Raw genomic sequence first — 12,130 nt, forward strand, 5'->3', positions numbered from 1 at the left:
GTGGAAATCTGGATTGACTGATGGCTTTCTTTCTGGTCAAAAGAGAACAAGTCTCATCTCAACCTGTTTGGCGCCCCCCCCCCCACTCTGAATTCAAGGAGAGGCTCCGGGGGGCTACAGATAGCAGAATTAGCACCCGACTCTGGGTCAAAACATCTTCATGTGGCCTTCTTTTCCGGGTGGCTGCATCCTACCTAGGTCTAATAAAGACAACAGCTCCTTTAGGAACAGAAAACACTGCCAGACGATACAAAGAAAAGAAAAAAAAACCTGATGTAGGTCTATCGGTTGCAGAGGTAAAGAACTTTTTTTTTTTTTTCTTGGGTGCAAGACGGGGAGGGTGGTGAGGTGACAAGGCAATTTGGTTGGGTTTGCAATGGCCTCTCTGTGGACTGGAGCACACCTGCACTACAGTGATTAGTTTGCCGGTTGCCGAGGTGAGAGGGGTGTGTGTGTGTGTGTGTGTGTGTGTGTGTGTGTGTGTGTGTGTGTGTGTGTGTGTGTGTGTGTGTCTTGGGACAATCCTCTATGTGAAGAAAGGCTGCCTCGTCTACCCATCGTCAGTACAGCACTAACAAAGGGCGACTCCATTTTGAGTATTTTCCCTACCCACATACCCCACCCCCAATGCACACAAACACAACACACACACACACACACCACAGACATAAACACGCTGCAGCTATAGTCACTGAGGCATGCCCACCGTGCATTCAACAAAACATTTGCATGAACTATTGCGCACGTGTACACATAAATAAAAGATCCTATTGTTGAGATGTTAGGACATTATTTGTTAAGTTGGCTGGTCTGTTCAGATAGATGTCAAGCAAAAGGAAGCTGTTTTTTTTGGATGGCAAGAGTGAGCTATTGTGGAATGTCTTGGTTTGAACAAGGACCCTCAGGAGATGTAACCGGCACAAAGACAGAGTCGGGCAACCTTTTATATCCATTTCCTGCATTTAGGCGAAGGGGGGAGGGGGGGGGTTTGATGGGATTGACATATTTAGTTAATGGACAGAATGGGGGCTGAATGAGATTACCTTGAGTCAGTGCCCCAGTGCATGGCATAGATTTTGGCCAGATGCCCCCTCAGCGTCCGTCTAGTGCGCATCTGAATTCGGCCAACAGGGTCGATGTTAGCTGTGATCTGGAGGTGTGAAGGAGAAAAAAAAGAAGAATTACTTTGAGGCAACAAATGAGACAGTGAGCTGTCTATTTGCTTGTCTATTGGCGCTAACTTTACTCAGACCCTCCTGCCACAGTGGCTTTGGCCTCGTGTAGTCTGGCCCAGTGAAGTGACGTTTCCTATTTGTTAAAACTTCTCAAGGAGTGACAGACAGGGATATGTAAAGGATGCAAGTGCAGCCTTTAAACGATGTACTCGGCAAACTCTGACCCCGCCCTCTATCGAGTGCTCAAGTAGATTTTAGATATTTATAAATAGCGTTATGAGCATGGCAAAAACAGATTTCTTACCTGAGACAGGGTAGCATCCGCACACGCTTTCCTGGCATCCTGAAACACAGCAACACAGTCAAACCTCTTTCAGTCCACTACCTCCTCTCAGTGAGTTTAACAGTGTATCACTTGCCTCTGTCACAACCTGACTTGGCCTTTGTGTAGACAGACCTTATGGCTCATTTCCAACCTGGCAGCATGGTGAGGCAGCTGAGCCGACCACATACCAAGATCCTCATTGTATTCTAGTTCCACAGCCAATGGAAGGCATTATAAATACTGAAGACAATTTCCCCCCCCGATGACACGGTGTTTTAGGACCGACTGCCCCCCACCCAAACTGTGAACCCCAAAAAAGTATGTTACAATTATTTATACTGTGTTAAATGTGTGATTTCCGTTAAGCTGTGCCATGCAGCATCCACCACAGCATCACCACACTGATGCCAATGGGTTAGCCTGTACTTGTGTGGCATTAACCTGGTCTCACAGCCTCCATTGAGAATTGCAATATAGTGGCCCATGGTGGAATACTGTCAACCCACTACTGGCTTTGTCAACATAGTGGTTTACCAGATTGTAGGCATTTATCTCAGTAAAATGTTTTGTCTGAGCTTGTGACATTATGTGCCAGCTACATATTAGTTGTAAATACACAACTTGTTTGTCGAGAGGTTGTTTAGCCACAAGATAAGTAGGTAATAATGTACAGCTGCAACAACTACGCTAACAAAACTAACTCCAAGCTTAGAAAACAATGCAATTTCAAACACAAGGAAAAAGGAATATCCAATAAGAAATAAATGACAGTGGTATGTCAAAAAAACCTAAACCCCTGGCAACAACAAAATTCTATGCCTGTAAACATTACTCCAAGTTTTGCAAACATCTTCAAGAAATATAGAGTGACAAGCCATAATGGCATAGCCAACAAACATGCGATAAGCTCAAAATCAACACAAGCCAAATGCTTGTAAGTCTTTTAGTTATACTATCCACTGTGTCAGGCATCCAGCCTCTCTTCAGTCTGTCTTTGCTATGCCTGAAACTATAATAGCTGCTATGATATTCAACAGGCAGTTGGCTGGATGATGACAAAGTTTTTTTATGCACTGGTGATGAGACAGGGGAGGCAGGGGAAATGCTTAATTTCCAATGAGGAAAATTATGTTCTCTAATCATATATTAATTTCAATGCATTTAAAAAATACACTTATTAAAACATTTAAAAATGCAAAATTTTGTTTTTAAATACAATAATTGATACATTATCATCTGAGCTCCTTTTTATGAGGAACACCAATGCATACAAACTAGGAAACTAACAATATTTCTTTTTGTCAAAACATTCATGACTTTCCAAGCTTACTGCCCCCTGGTGGCAATATGCATTTGGATGGCTAAAACGACAGAGTTTTAATGAACCAAAAAAGCAGGATAGCTGAGAACAGTGGAGGACTTACTCTGATCTGGTTCTTGAGCTGCTCAGCCTCCTGGCGTAGCTGGTCCAGTTCGCTCATTTTCCTCTGCTAATGGTGTGCTTCGCTCCGCCGCCTAGACTTGCTGATCTAGAGGAGACAAAAAAAAAAAGAAATCGACAAGCTCAACACAGTGACAACACATTCATATCATCAGGGTTCTGGCACTTAGCAGTACACATACAAGTAGCTCACAAACTCAAACAGGCACTTTGTTTATGTTTTACTCTGAATTCTGGCGTGCCATATTCCACGTAAGGTCTTAGCCCAAGGACACTTGTAAAGATGCAATATGGAGAGTCTTCCATACTGAGTTTATGGACACAGCTACTTCAACAAATTCCATCTCAGGATCACATAGTTTCCCTGCGATCCAATCTGTAAGGCCCAGACGAAGTCAGAGGGAAGCGCAGCAGCCCAACACTTTCTAGACAGCTCAAGACTTGTCCTTGCCAGCTTGAAACTGTTACCTAGCAACAGGCACTCGGCAGCTAGTTTAGGCTTAAGATAACATTTTTTTTTTTTTTTTTGAAGATGATGTTGAATTTGTTTTCTCTCCCCTCCCCTCCCAAACAATAGCAAACCCTTGGGCAAACATATGGCCAACACTGAGCAGCTGATAACTATTCCTCAACAGCCAAGGCAAAAAAAAAAAAAAAGCAAAATCCACTCGGCCAGCAGAGAACAAAACGTACCCCTTTCTCTGACTGTCAGAACGAAGCGAGGCTTACGGCGCGGATACCGAGAAAGCGGAGGGGCAGACTGAGAGACCGGCTTGGATTTCTTTGCACTACTGGAGCCCCGAGGTGCTCAGGTTAACGGGCAGGGACTGGCGAAGCTCTCAGCGCTCTGGCCTCTGGGACTCTAAACTCTCCTCCACCAATGTCATCCCTGTAATCCTGGGACACAGTTGATTCAGCTCCTCCAGCCAAATCCGGTTAAGACAAAACCTGCTGATGATCCTAAAAGCAGTGGCTATCCCGCTGACCCCAATCCTCTGGTCGACGCCCTTAGCCCTGACACTTTCACTCTCCAGAGAAAGGAGACGAAATACAAAAACAAACACTAAAGTGGAAGAAATACCATTGCAACACTGTGAGCTCTTGGCTTACTGGCCTGGAGGAATGTTGGTTACTGATGGGAGACGGCTTGTGATGCAACCACTGATGAACACCGCATCAATCAAACTCAAATATTCCAACTGCCTAAGTGCCTATATAAGCCAGTTGATATTAGTTTACAAAATGGCTGTCCATTGCAACTGTCCACTCTCAGGCCTTTCTAATTAATCAGCAGGCAGGAAGTTTTACTTCATTCAATTCAACTGACCACTTCCACTGAAGTACATTAATGAATTGTTTTCCCATGCCGCTTCCACCTCTCAGCCAGGGCTAAATCAACCCCACAATTTTGTAAAACTAAAACTAAACTTTCCTCTACTAAATCTGTAACAATACAGACCTAGGCTAACCAACATCTGTACAACAATGAGAGCTTACCTCCCTCTTTCTCTTGGTTTTGATACTGGTCCTTTGTCCTGGGGAGTGTTGAGACCTTCTGAATGAAGACCTTATCCTTCAAGTGCCTGACACCTCAGTAGCTACCTGTCACCTGATTGGCCAGTGCGGCTAAATGGGTCTGCATCTAAGCAATGCGTCTTAACCCCCTAATCTTGTTGATAAAAACGTCTCATGTTAATATCTCTCGTCTTCTCTGTAATGAGCCGTCTGTGTCAGAGGCAGTTTAACTGGTGGCCTTTTCAACAAAAGCTGTGTCGGCAGGTCATCAGCTTCTGAATCCAAATTAAAAATGTACCAATCTTTAAACTTACTACATAAAAAAAACAACTACCTGGCTCAAAGGTGAGAGCAACAGAGGTTATCTAGGCTGAGACGACGCTGCAATTGTACTGGTTGATGAAGTCTGGGTCACTGCAGTGTAGGAATTCTGTCCATCATGTCCCAAGTATTATTACAAGTATTATTCACCCCACTGCCAAAATGGACCTTTCCCCTAAAGCGCTGTGCTACAATCATAGAAAAGTGTGCAACCAATTCATGGCTGCATCAACAGTTTGAAAAATCATTTGAACCAATTCCATAGAAACAGCAAAAGTTTTGTTAAGTTGCCAAATGGCAGACGTTCAAAACTATTGCGTTCTGCCTTATGCCACTGCAGTTTCCGTCATCAATTGGAAACGCACTCACCAAGCATGGCTGGTGTCAAAGCCACCCCTGTCGACCCTTAACCAATAACCTCCGCTTATGTATTCGTGGACAAAAGAAAATGATTTGAAAGGAACACAAGGTGTACTTAACTGAAAATTTCCCGATTCACAGAGAAAAGGATATTTTGTGTTCTACTGTTGTATTATGACTTCTTTTGGAAAGAGATTCATTGTAAACGGTGAATTACCTGATGTGTGAACATGATAACAGTAAATAATTGTACTTTCATGCCATGTGTGTTGTTTCTCAAGGGACAGAGGTTGTACCTTATTAGACTTTAGCCATCTGCACATAACCTACAAATTTAGGCGTAATCTAAACCATCCGGTTTAAATTAGTTATTTATAAATGGATTCCAAATCCTAATGTTTTACTCATTGGCCTTTGTGCCCTGGAGAATCGCCTTGCTCCTAAAATGCCAAAATTCCAAGCCTGGGTCAACTGCAACTTAATGATTACAGAGACAGACTTGCTGAATTTCAACTGCCGAACTGCAAAACGGGGCAGTATTCTTTATTGGTGATGAGTGTGATATTTTTCTTTTCAGGGAGGGGGAGCATTGCAATGGTGGCAGAGGTGTGATTCAGAAGGCTCTTTTTTCCCTGTGCTGGTGGTGGGAGTGTTGAAACCACTGGCAGCCCCACAGATAGAGCCTCGACTCTGCTGCCTTCTCTTTCAGCTGGCTATTTTTAGAGAGGTGGTGGGGGAGGAGGAGGAGGAGAGGCAGAGGAGGAGGGGGAGGGAAGCAGACTTCACATTTTCCAGCCAGCCCTATCGGCTCCGACATCTCGAGCACAACGCAGTGACAAGGAGAAAGGAAGTGTAATTTGACTCCACACACACAAACACACTTCATAGGCATTTCTCTTTCCTATAAGGCACTGAGCATACATGGACCATTAACTTTCACACCACACAGGCTCTTCAAAATACAGGTGGGCTGGGTCAGCCGCACTGTAAAAGAACATTTTTTTTGGTTAGAGTATGAGAGATCAGCTCCACTAATGTTGCTTCTACCACAAGACACTGGCTGAGGAGAAATGCTGTGACTCAACCTCTTCCCTACAAAAGATTAATTCATTTTGACTGTGGAGCTGCTCTGTATTCTTATACAGGGCATCTGCAGGTTTCAGACAGCCAAATTTAAGACTTTAAGACCTTTATAAATACTACCCTGATTTGAATCTAAGACCAATTTAAAAAACAAAATAAAGAAACAAAGCTAGCAAAACCTTTGAACACAGTCAATTGAAGTTCTGAATCTATAAATGGGCACTATAATAAAAAGGACAACAGAAAATGAATTGTTAAGGGACAGGATGTCCAAATGTGTTTAGTGAAGTATATGCATATTGTACAACTAACCCAGTTCTGTATTAATGTAAGAGTGGTTGCATGGTGAAAAAATAAGCCACAAAATATCAAAATTTAAGGCTAAACGGTGTCTTAAATCCAGTTATTAAAGACTTTAAAGGTGGACACCTTGTTGAAAAAGAAAAAAATGGTTTAAAAAGCTTTAATTGCTAATTATTGAGAGGTGACTGAGGCGGATGTCATGTATAGGTAACATGTAGGCGTGACTCGACACAAATTCACAGGAGTGGTTTGGTGGGGTGGAGCGACGACGGCAGGTTTTTGGGGTCGAAGAGAGACTCCACCCTGATGACGTGAGAATGGGAGTGGGGCGGGGCGGGGAGGAGGGCGGACACGCAGGGAGATGTTCTGGCGCACGGGAGGATAGAGGCGAGGGAGGCGAGCTGGAGGACAGAGCCAGATTAAACTAATGAGAGTGAACAAGCAGAGGACGATTGGGAGGGGAGCTGCTAATTAACCCCTTGGTGAAGGGGAGGAAGGCATGGTAAGCTTCCCAGCGTTAAGAACCCAGCGGATGAGGCCAACACCTAGTCACCTTGCTGGGGGCTTCGAAAGCTATCAAGAGGGACGGCAATGGGCGTCCACGCTGGCCTTTTTAACACTGGAGGAAAAAAATAATGTGGCTTTTCACATCTGGTTTTGAACCAGGGTCAATCTATGTTAAATCACACAGAAAAGTGAATTTCGACATCAGCCGTCTCAGATTGTTCTGAAATGGTTTCTGTAGTTAGAAATGTTTAATGTTAGCAGACTTGTAACATTATTTTGTAGAAACATGATTTCATGAGAGAAACTGGCCATTTTAAACTGGTAGGATTCATAATATTCTGTACAATATCTGATTCGTTTTGAGACCCCCAAAACCCACGCCAATTCCACTCCAATGACCACTGTACAATATCAATTCTCTATGTTGACAAGTAATATGAAGCTGGGCCTTAGCGTATTGCTTCTTCATAATATGTAATGTATTCACAGTGAATATGGTGATGGTTATTTTCCCCTGTTCAAATTAATGTGTCATTGAAGTTGTTCAACTTTAATTTCATTACATGTCATAGTACCCATTTCGGACCACTAGATGTCACTGTTTCCGCTTTACTGGCCCACCTTTAGGTTGCCAGTAGCTTCAGATCCAGTAAATTCACTATCATGGTCGAGATTAGAATTGGCTGAGGCTGGAATTGAGGAAGGGACAACTTCCCTGTCAGAATGTAGGCTACTAATTAAGAGGGATATTGGCCTCAGATGAGGTTGGGGACTACCTAGGCAGAGAGACTGGTTTAGGCTTTTCAGTATTATGGGTTGAACATTTCTATCGGTTTACAATAAATTGAGTGGGGTGGAGAACAAGCAAACCATTAGGCTACATCAGTTTAAATGGCTTTAAAGTCATCTCTAAATGCAATGGTGTCTATTGCTGGTTTAGTGGTTTCTGTAATGGTGCACTGCATAGGCTTAATGGTTTCTAATCTGCGTAATGGTAAATGCTAAGAATCACACTGTATGCTATATCCTCCGGAGACTCGGTAATTCATTTTTGTCCTCTGTGGTGGACATCAGTCTCTGGTCACGATCTCAAAGTCCATGCATGCCACTGTAATGAAACCAGATGCATTTTAGAGAGAACATCCTGGGCTTTCCAGTGAGGTCTTATTTTTTGGGATGTAACCATGGCAACCATTATTTCTGACTCTCCAAAATGGCTGAAATCAGTGTAAGCACATTTTATGGGAGGGGGTAATCAATCAAAATGAACTATTTATAATGCTGTTATTCATTTTTTATGAAGATAACTATTTTAACTATAGCTAAGTGGATTTTGAGAAATGAGCAATATTTCTTACCTACTGAATAACACATCGTTTGTGAATGTCCTTTATAGTGGACACCAGGAACTGCTGTTTTCTCACCTACTTTACGTAGTTTAGTTTAAATGTATTTATATAGCACTTTACAAACAAAGCAAGTTTTGTAAAGCAAAGTGCTTTACAAACAAACAATCAATAGAAGGCAAACATACAGGCATAAAAATGCGTCAAAAAGATCAATTACAATTGAAAGCAAGGGAGAAAAAGTAGGTTTTAAGACAGGTCTTATAAACAGCGACAGATTGGGCTGACCTAATATTCCCCTGCAGACTATTCCACATTCTGGAAGCTGCAAAGGAACAGGCTCTTTTCAGACGGGACCATGGGACGGTAAACAGACCTTGGTGTGAGGACCTAAGGGACCTGTCAGTACTGTAGAGTTGTAAGATGTAGGCAGGGGCGAGACATGCAGAGCTTTAAACACAAGCAATAGCCCAGTATTTTGAAATGAATCCTAAAGTGCACAGGGAGCCAGTGTAGGGATACAAGGATTGGAATGATGTGGTTTTAATTTTTTTGTCTTTACATTTTAATAACAAAATGTGACAATATTTAATTTGATATAGCCATTAAGGCCTAGATCTATATTTTGAACCATGCATGCTATAGCCTATTCATTTTTTTTTCTTTCTTTCGTCTTAAATACTGTATGTCCTAATAAAGTTTCATCATTCATCTAAAATATGCCATCAAGCAGAAATTGTAAACTAGACCAAGGCTGCAGGGCGTGTTCAACATGAGTACAAAGGAAGAAATAGACCAGAAAGATTTTAGATTTCTCTTTGCCCTTTTTCTTAGTTTAAGAAGAAATTGATAAGCATTCGGCCTCAAAAATCGTACAGTTCATGCTTTATCAATATAGCCAAGAAACATTCTTGATTCCCACGCCTATCCACAGCCTATTTTAAATATAGGCCTTTCTTGACACAGACCACCAACCTACTAGTTGACCTTGAAAAAAATTGACTTCAACTACACAAAATGGACAGTCAACTACACTATGGCCAACTAATTTTAAAACAAGTGAAACTTACAAAGACCACTTATGCTGGACACAACTCTGTGTACAGCCACTTCCAAAACAATAGGTGCCCCTTGCTTTCAATGAAGAGTGCTGACAATGCTAACACGCCATGGAGAAACTGGAGAAACTTTTCTACAAAATCACAAGTAGCCTAGCTGGTGAAGAAAAAAAAACTTTGTGCCTGATTGAGCTGGCTCTTTGAGATAACTCTTGCCAGGCAGAGATTTGGTATTGGATGACAGTGAGATGCTGCATGTACACACACACAGCCATGTATTAAGCATGAGGCGGTGTTCGGAGAGGTGGGGTAGAGAGGGTGGTCTTAATAATTTAAGCCCTCCTGCTTCGATACCAGCTGCCCTCCCCTCCGCCTGCATGAGGGCTTCACCCCTTCCTCCCCTGTCTGACTGCTCCTGCTAGCTGTCTACTCTGTCGGATTGCATATTCTAGCCCTTGAGCATTTAGCTTGTGGTTGATTTGCTGCTCCTAGAAACCCGTGCGGGACAGCAGGATAGGGTTGGGGCCGGTGTTTGTTGCAAGTCAGTCAATAGCTGGCAGTGGCAGTGCCTTGGCTACTGATCATCTGTGTCAGCACGCTGCCTCCACCTTAGTAAGTGCAGCAGAGCCTCTCTGAACAGGCGTTTTCTCTTGAGGGCGTTTCCCCCGCTGCTCTCATCTCTCTCTCTCTCTCCTTTGTCAAAACACTCAGCGGATGTGGCAACAGTGCATCCTTTACAAATATTCTTTCTTTTTGTGTGGTTTCTACTAGTACTACCACCACACCTGCCAGTGGCAAGTGTCCAGCTAGGCTCCGAGCCAGGCTACACAATCAGCTGCATTACTATAATAGGTTACACAGGAGATTCTGACAGGTAGGCTTATGCTAATAGACAAATGCAGGGGTAGAAAATGTGGGGAGAGGACAGTGAGACAGCAGTGTAGTGGATCAGCAGGAGGTGCTATGTGTGGATGTGCTACAGCAGAGGCTAGGCTGGCCCAAATTAGGTCTGTCTGACTCAGATTAGGCCTGCTAGTCCATGTTGGTGCACCGACACTCAAGACTAACTTGAGGCAAGGAGCTCACTGTACTATGTGAACATCCCATGAGAGGACAGTCATTTTGTTGAACTACTGGGATTACATTATGGAAGATGGGGACTAACAGATGTGCAGCAGCAACCCCCATCAACCTGAAAACAACCTACATGAACATGGAGCCATTCTATATTTTCTAGAGAATTATCAATTTTATCAAGTTCCGTTTAAATCAGAGAATGTTAAAATTCAAGTATAACGGGATTGTGCTTCAATCTTTTTTCTACTAGCTTTAAATTGGTGCATGAGCAGAGAAATAGGACACTATGTAATTGCAAAAGCCAAATACATATAACCCTCACAAATCTCTATGGAAGAGCTGGAAGTGAGTAAACCCACAATCCTTGCTCATTCTACTAGTTACCGGCTACTTCCTTAACTGACTTTCAACAACTGCATTTGTGTAACCATGTAAAAGCTACTAAGAGTAGTGGGAAAAACCTAATGCATCCTGAAACCTAACTGAGAAATAACGTTAAGACAATAAGGAGATCCTACAATTCGGGTTAGATGGCTTGAATGTAGGGCTGGGCGATATGGACAAATCAAATATCACGATATTTTTGACCAAATACCTCGATATCGATATTGCGACATATTGTAGGATGACTACTGGTGCTTTCACAAAATATTTACACAATGAGATTTTTGATAAATAATCATCAGTAATGTAGATATAATGACTAAGTGGGTAAAGGCAAATAATAGAACAGCTAGAAACAGTCTGGTAAGTTCAGAAATGACATCACTTTACTGTAATGCAGCCTTTAAAACCAGGAAAAGACACTTATGCCATATCACGATATTACGAAAATCTAAGACGATATCTTGTCTCATATCACGATATCGATAATATCGATATATTGCCCAGCCCTACTTGAACATCATACATATCATTCTGGTTTATGGCTCTATGACATCTCATGAACTAAGCGCCACAATCCAATAGGCATACAGGCGGGGCCAAGCCCTCCCGCCCTGGAGTAGTATAATGCTAAAGGTCAGCTAACACTACATGCCCAAACATTATCCATAGGAACTTCAAAGTCTCACTTCACACAGGCCCCCTTTTAGAAACGAGCAAGGCTACATTTTAAAAATGCTTTGGTGGTAAGGTTACCAAGTCAATGGGTTTTGTGCAGACACAGGAGCATTAAAGATTATCAAAGCACAGAGCAAACTTCAGGAGCAAACGCAAGGCTACTGGATCCCATTCGGATCTGGACATCTGCCTTAGATGAGCCATAAAAAGCCTTTTGCACCAAACAGACTGCCCATTTTATATGCCATTTTTCGGGCATCAAATTTCAATTAGATGGCCAAACAAAACAATACCTAGGTAGGCTGCCTTATAGATGACAAGGCAGGGAAAAGCAAGAATGTGACTGAGTGTGGTAGTTAATAGCGGATGGCTTTACCCCCACCATCCCTGGCCTGGGGTGAGGCCTTGATGCAGCAGGAGTGGCTTTCAGAATAGCACTCTGTCTGGAGAGAAACCGCCTCCTTTCTCCTTCTCTTTCTCTCCCCCATCTATCTATCCATCCACCCATCAAGTGATCGAGATTGTATGCAATATTTAAAAGCATCAAGATAGCCCCT

At 42.7% G+C, this 12,130-nt stretch overlaps 1 protein-coding gene across 1 annotated transcript in view; it reads right to left on the bottom strand.

Annotated features, from left to right (window-relative positions):
* LOC139657994 (guanine nucleotide-binding protein G(I)/G(S)/G(T) subunit beta-1) overlaps positions 1-12,130 on the bottom strand; it is a 38,639-nt gene that overhangs the window by 13,022 nt on the left and 13,487 nt on the right. Inside the window, exons 2-4 of the mRNA XM_071535997.1 lie at positions 2,925-3,029; positions 1,480-1,518; positions 1,044-1,150 (exon numbers count right to left, since the gene is read on the bottom strand). Of these exons, the coding sequence (XP_071392098.1) occupies positions 1,044-1,150; positions 1,480-1,518; positions 2,925-2,981 (203 nt within the window). The 5' untranslated portion in view covers positions 2,982-3,029. The remainder of the gene's footprint in view (positions 1-1,043; positions 1,151-1,479; positions 1,519-2,924; positions 3,030-12,130) is intronic.

This window comes from Centroberyx affinis, unplaced genomic scaffold (genome assembly GCF_046629955.1).
Source record: "Centroberyx affinis isolate AG114_WGS23_722 - 3 ecotype Tasmania unplaced genomic scaffold, CSIRO-AGI_Caff_v1 ptg000185l_1, whole genome shotgun sequence".
NCBI classification, from domain to species: domain Eukaryota; kingdom Metazoa; phylum Chordata; class Actinopteri; order Beryciformes; family Berycidae; genus Centroberyx; species Centroberyx affinis.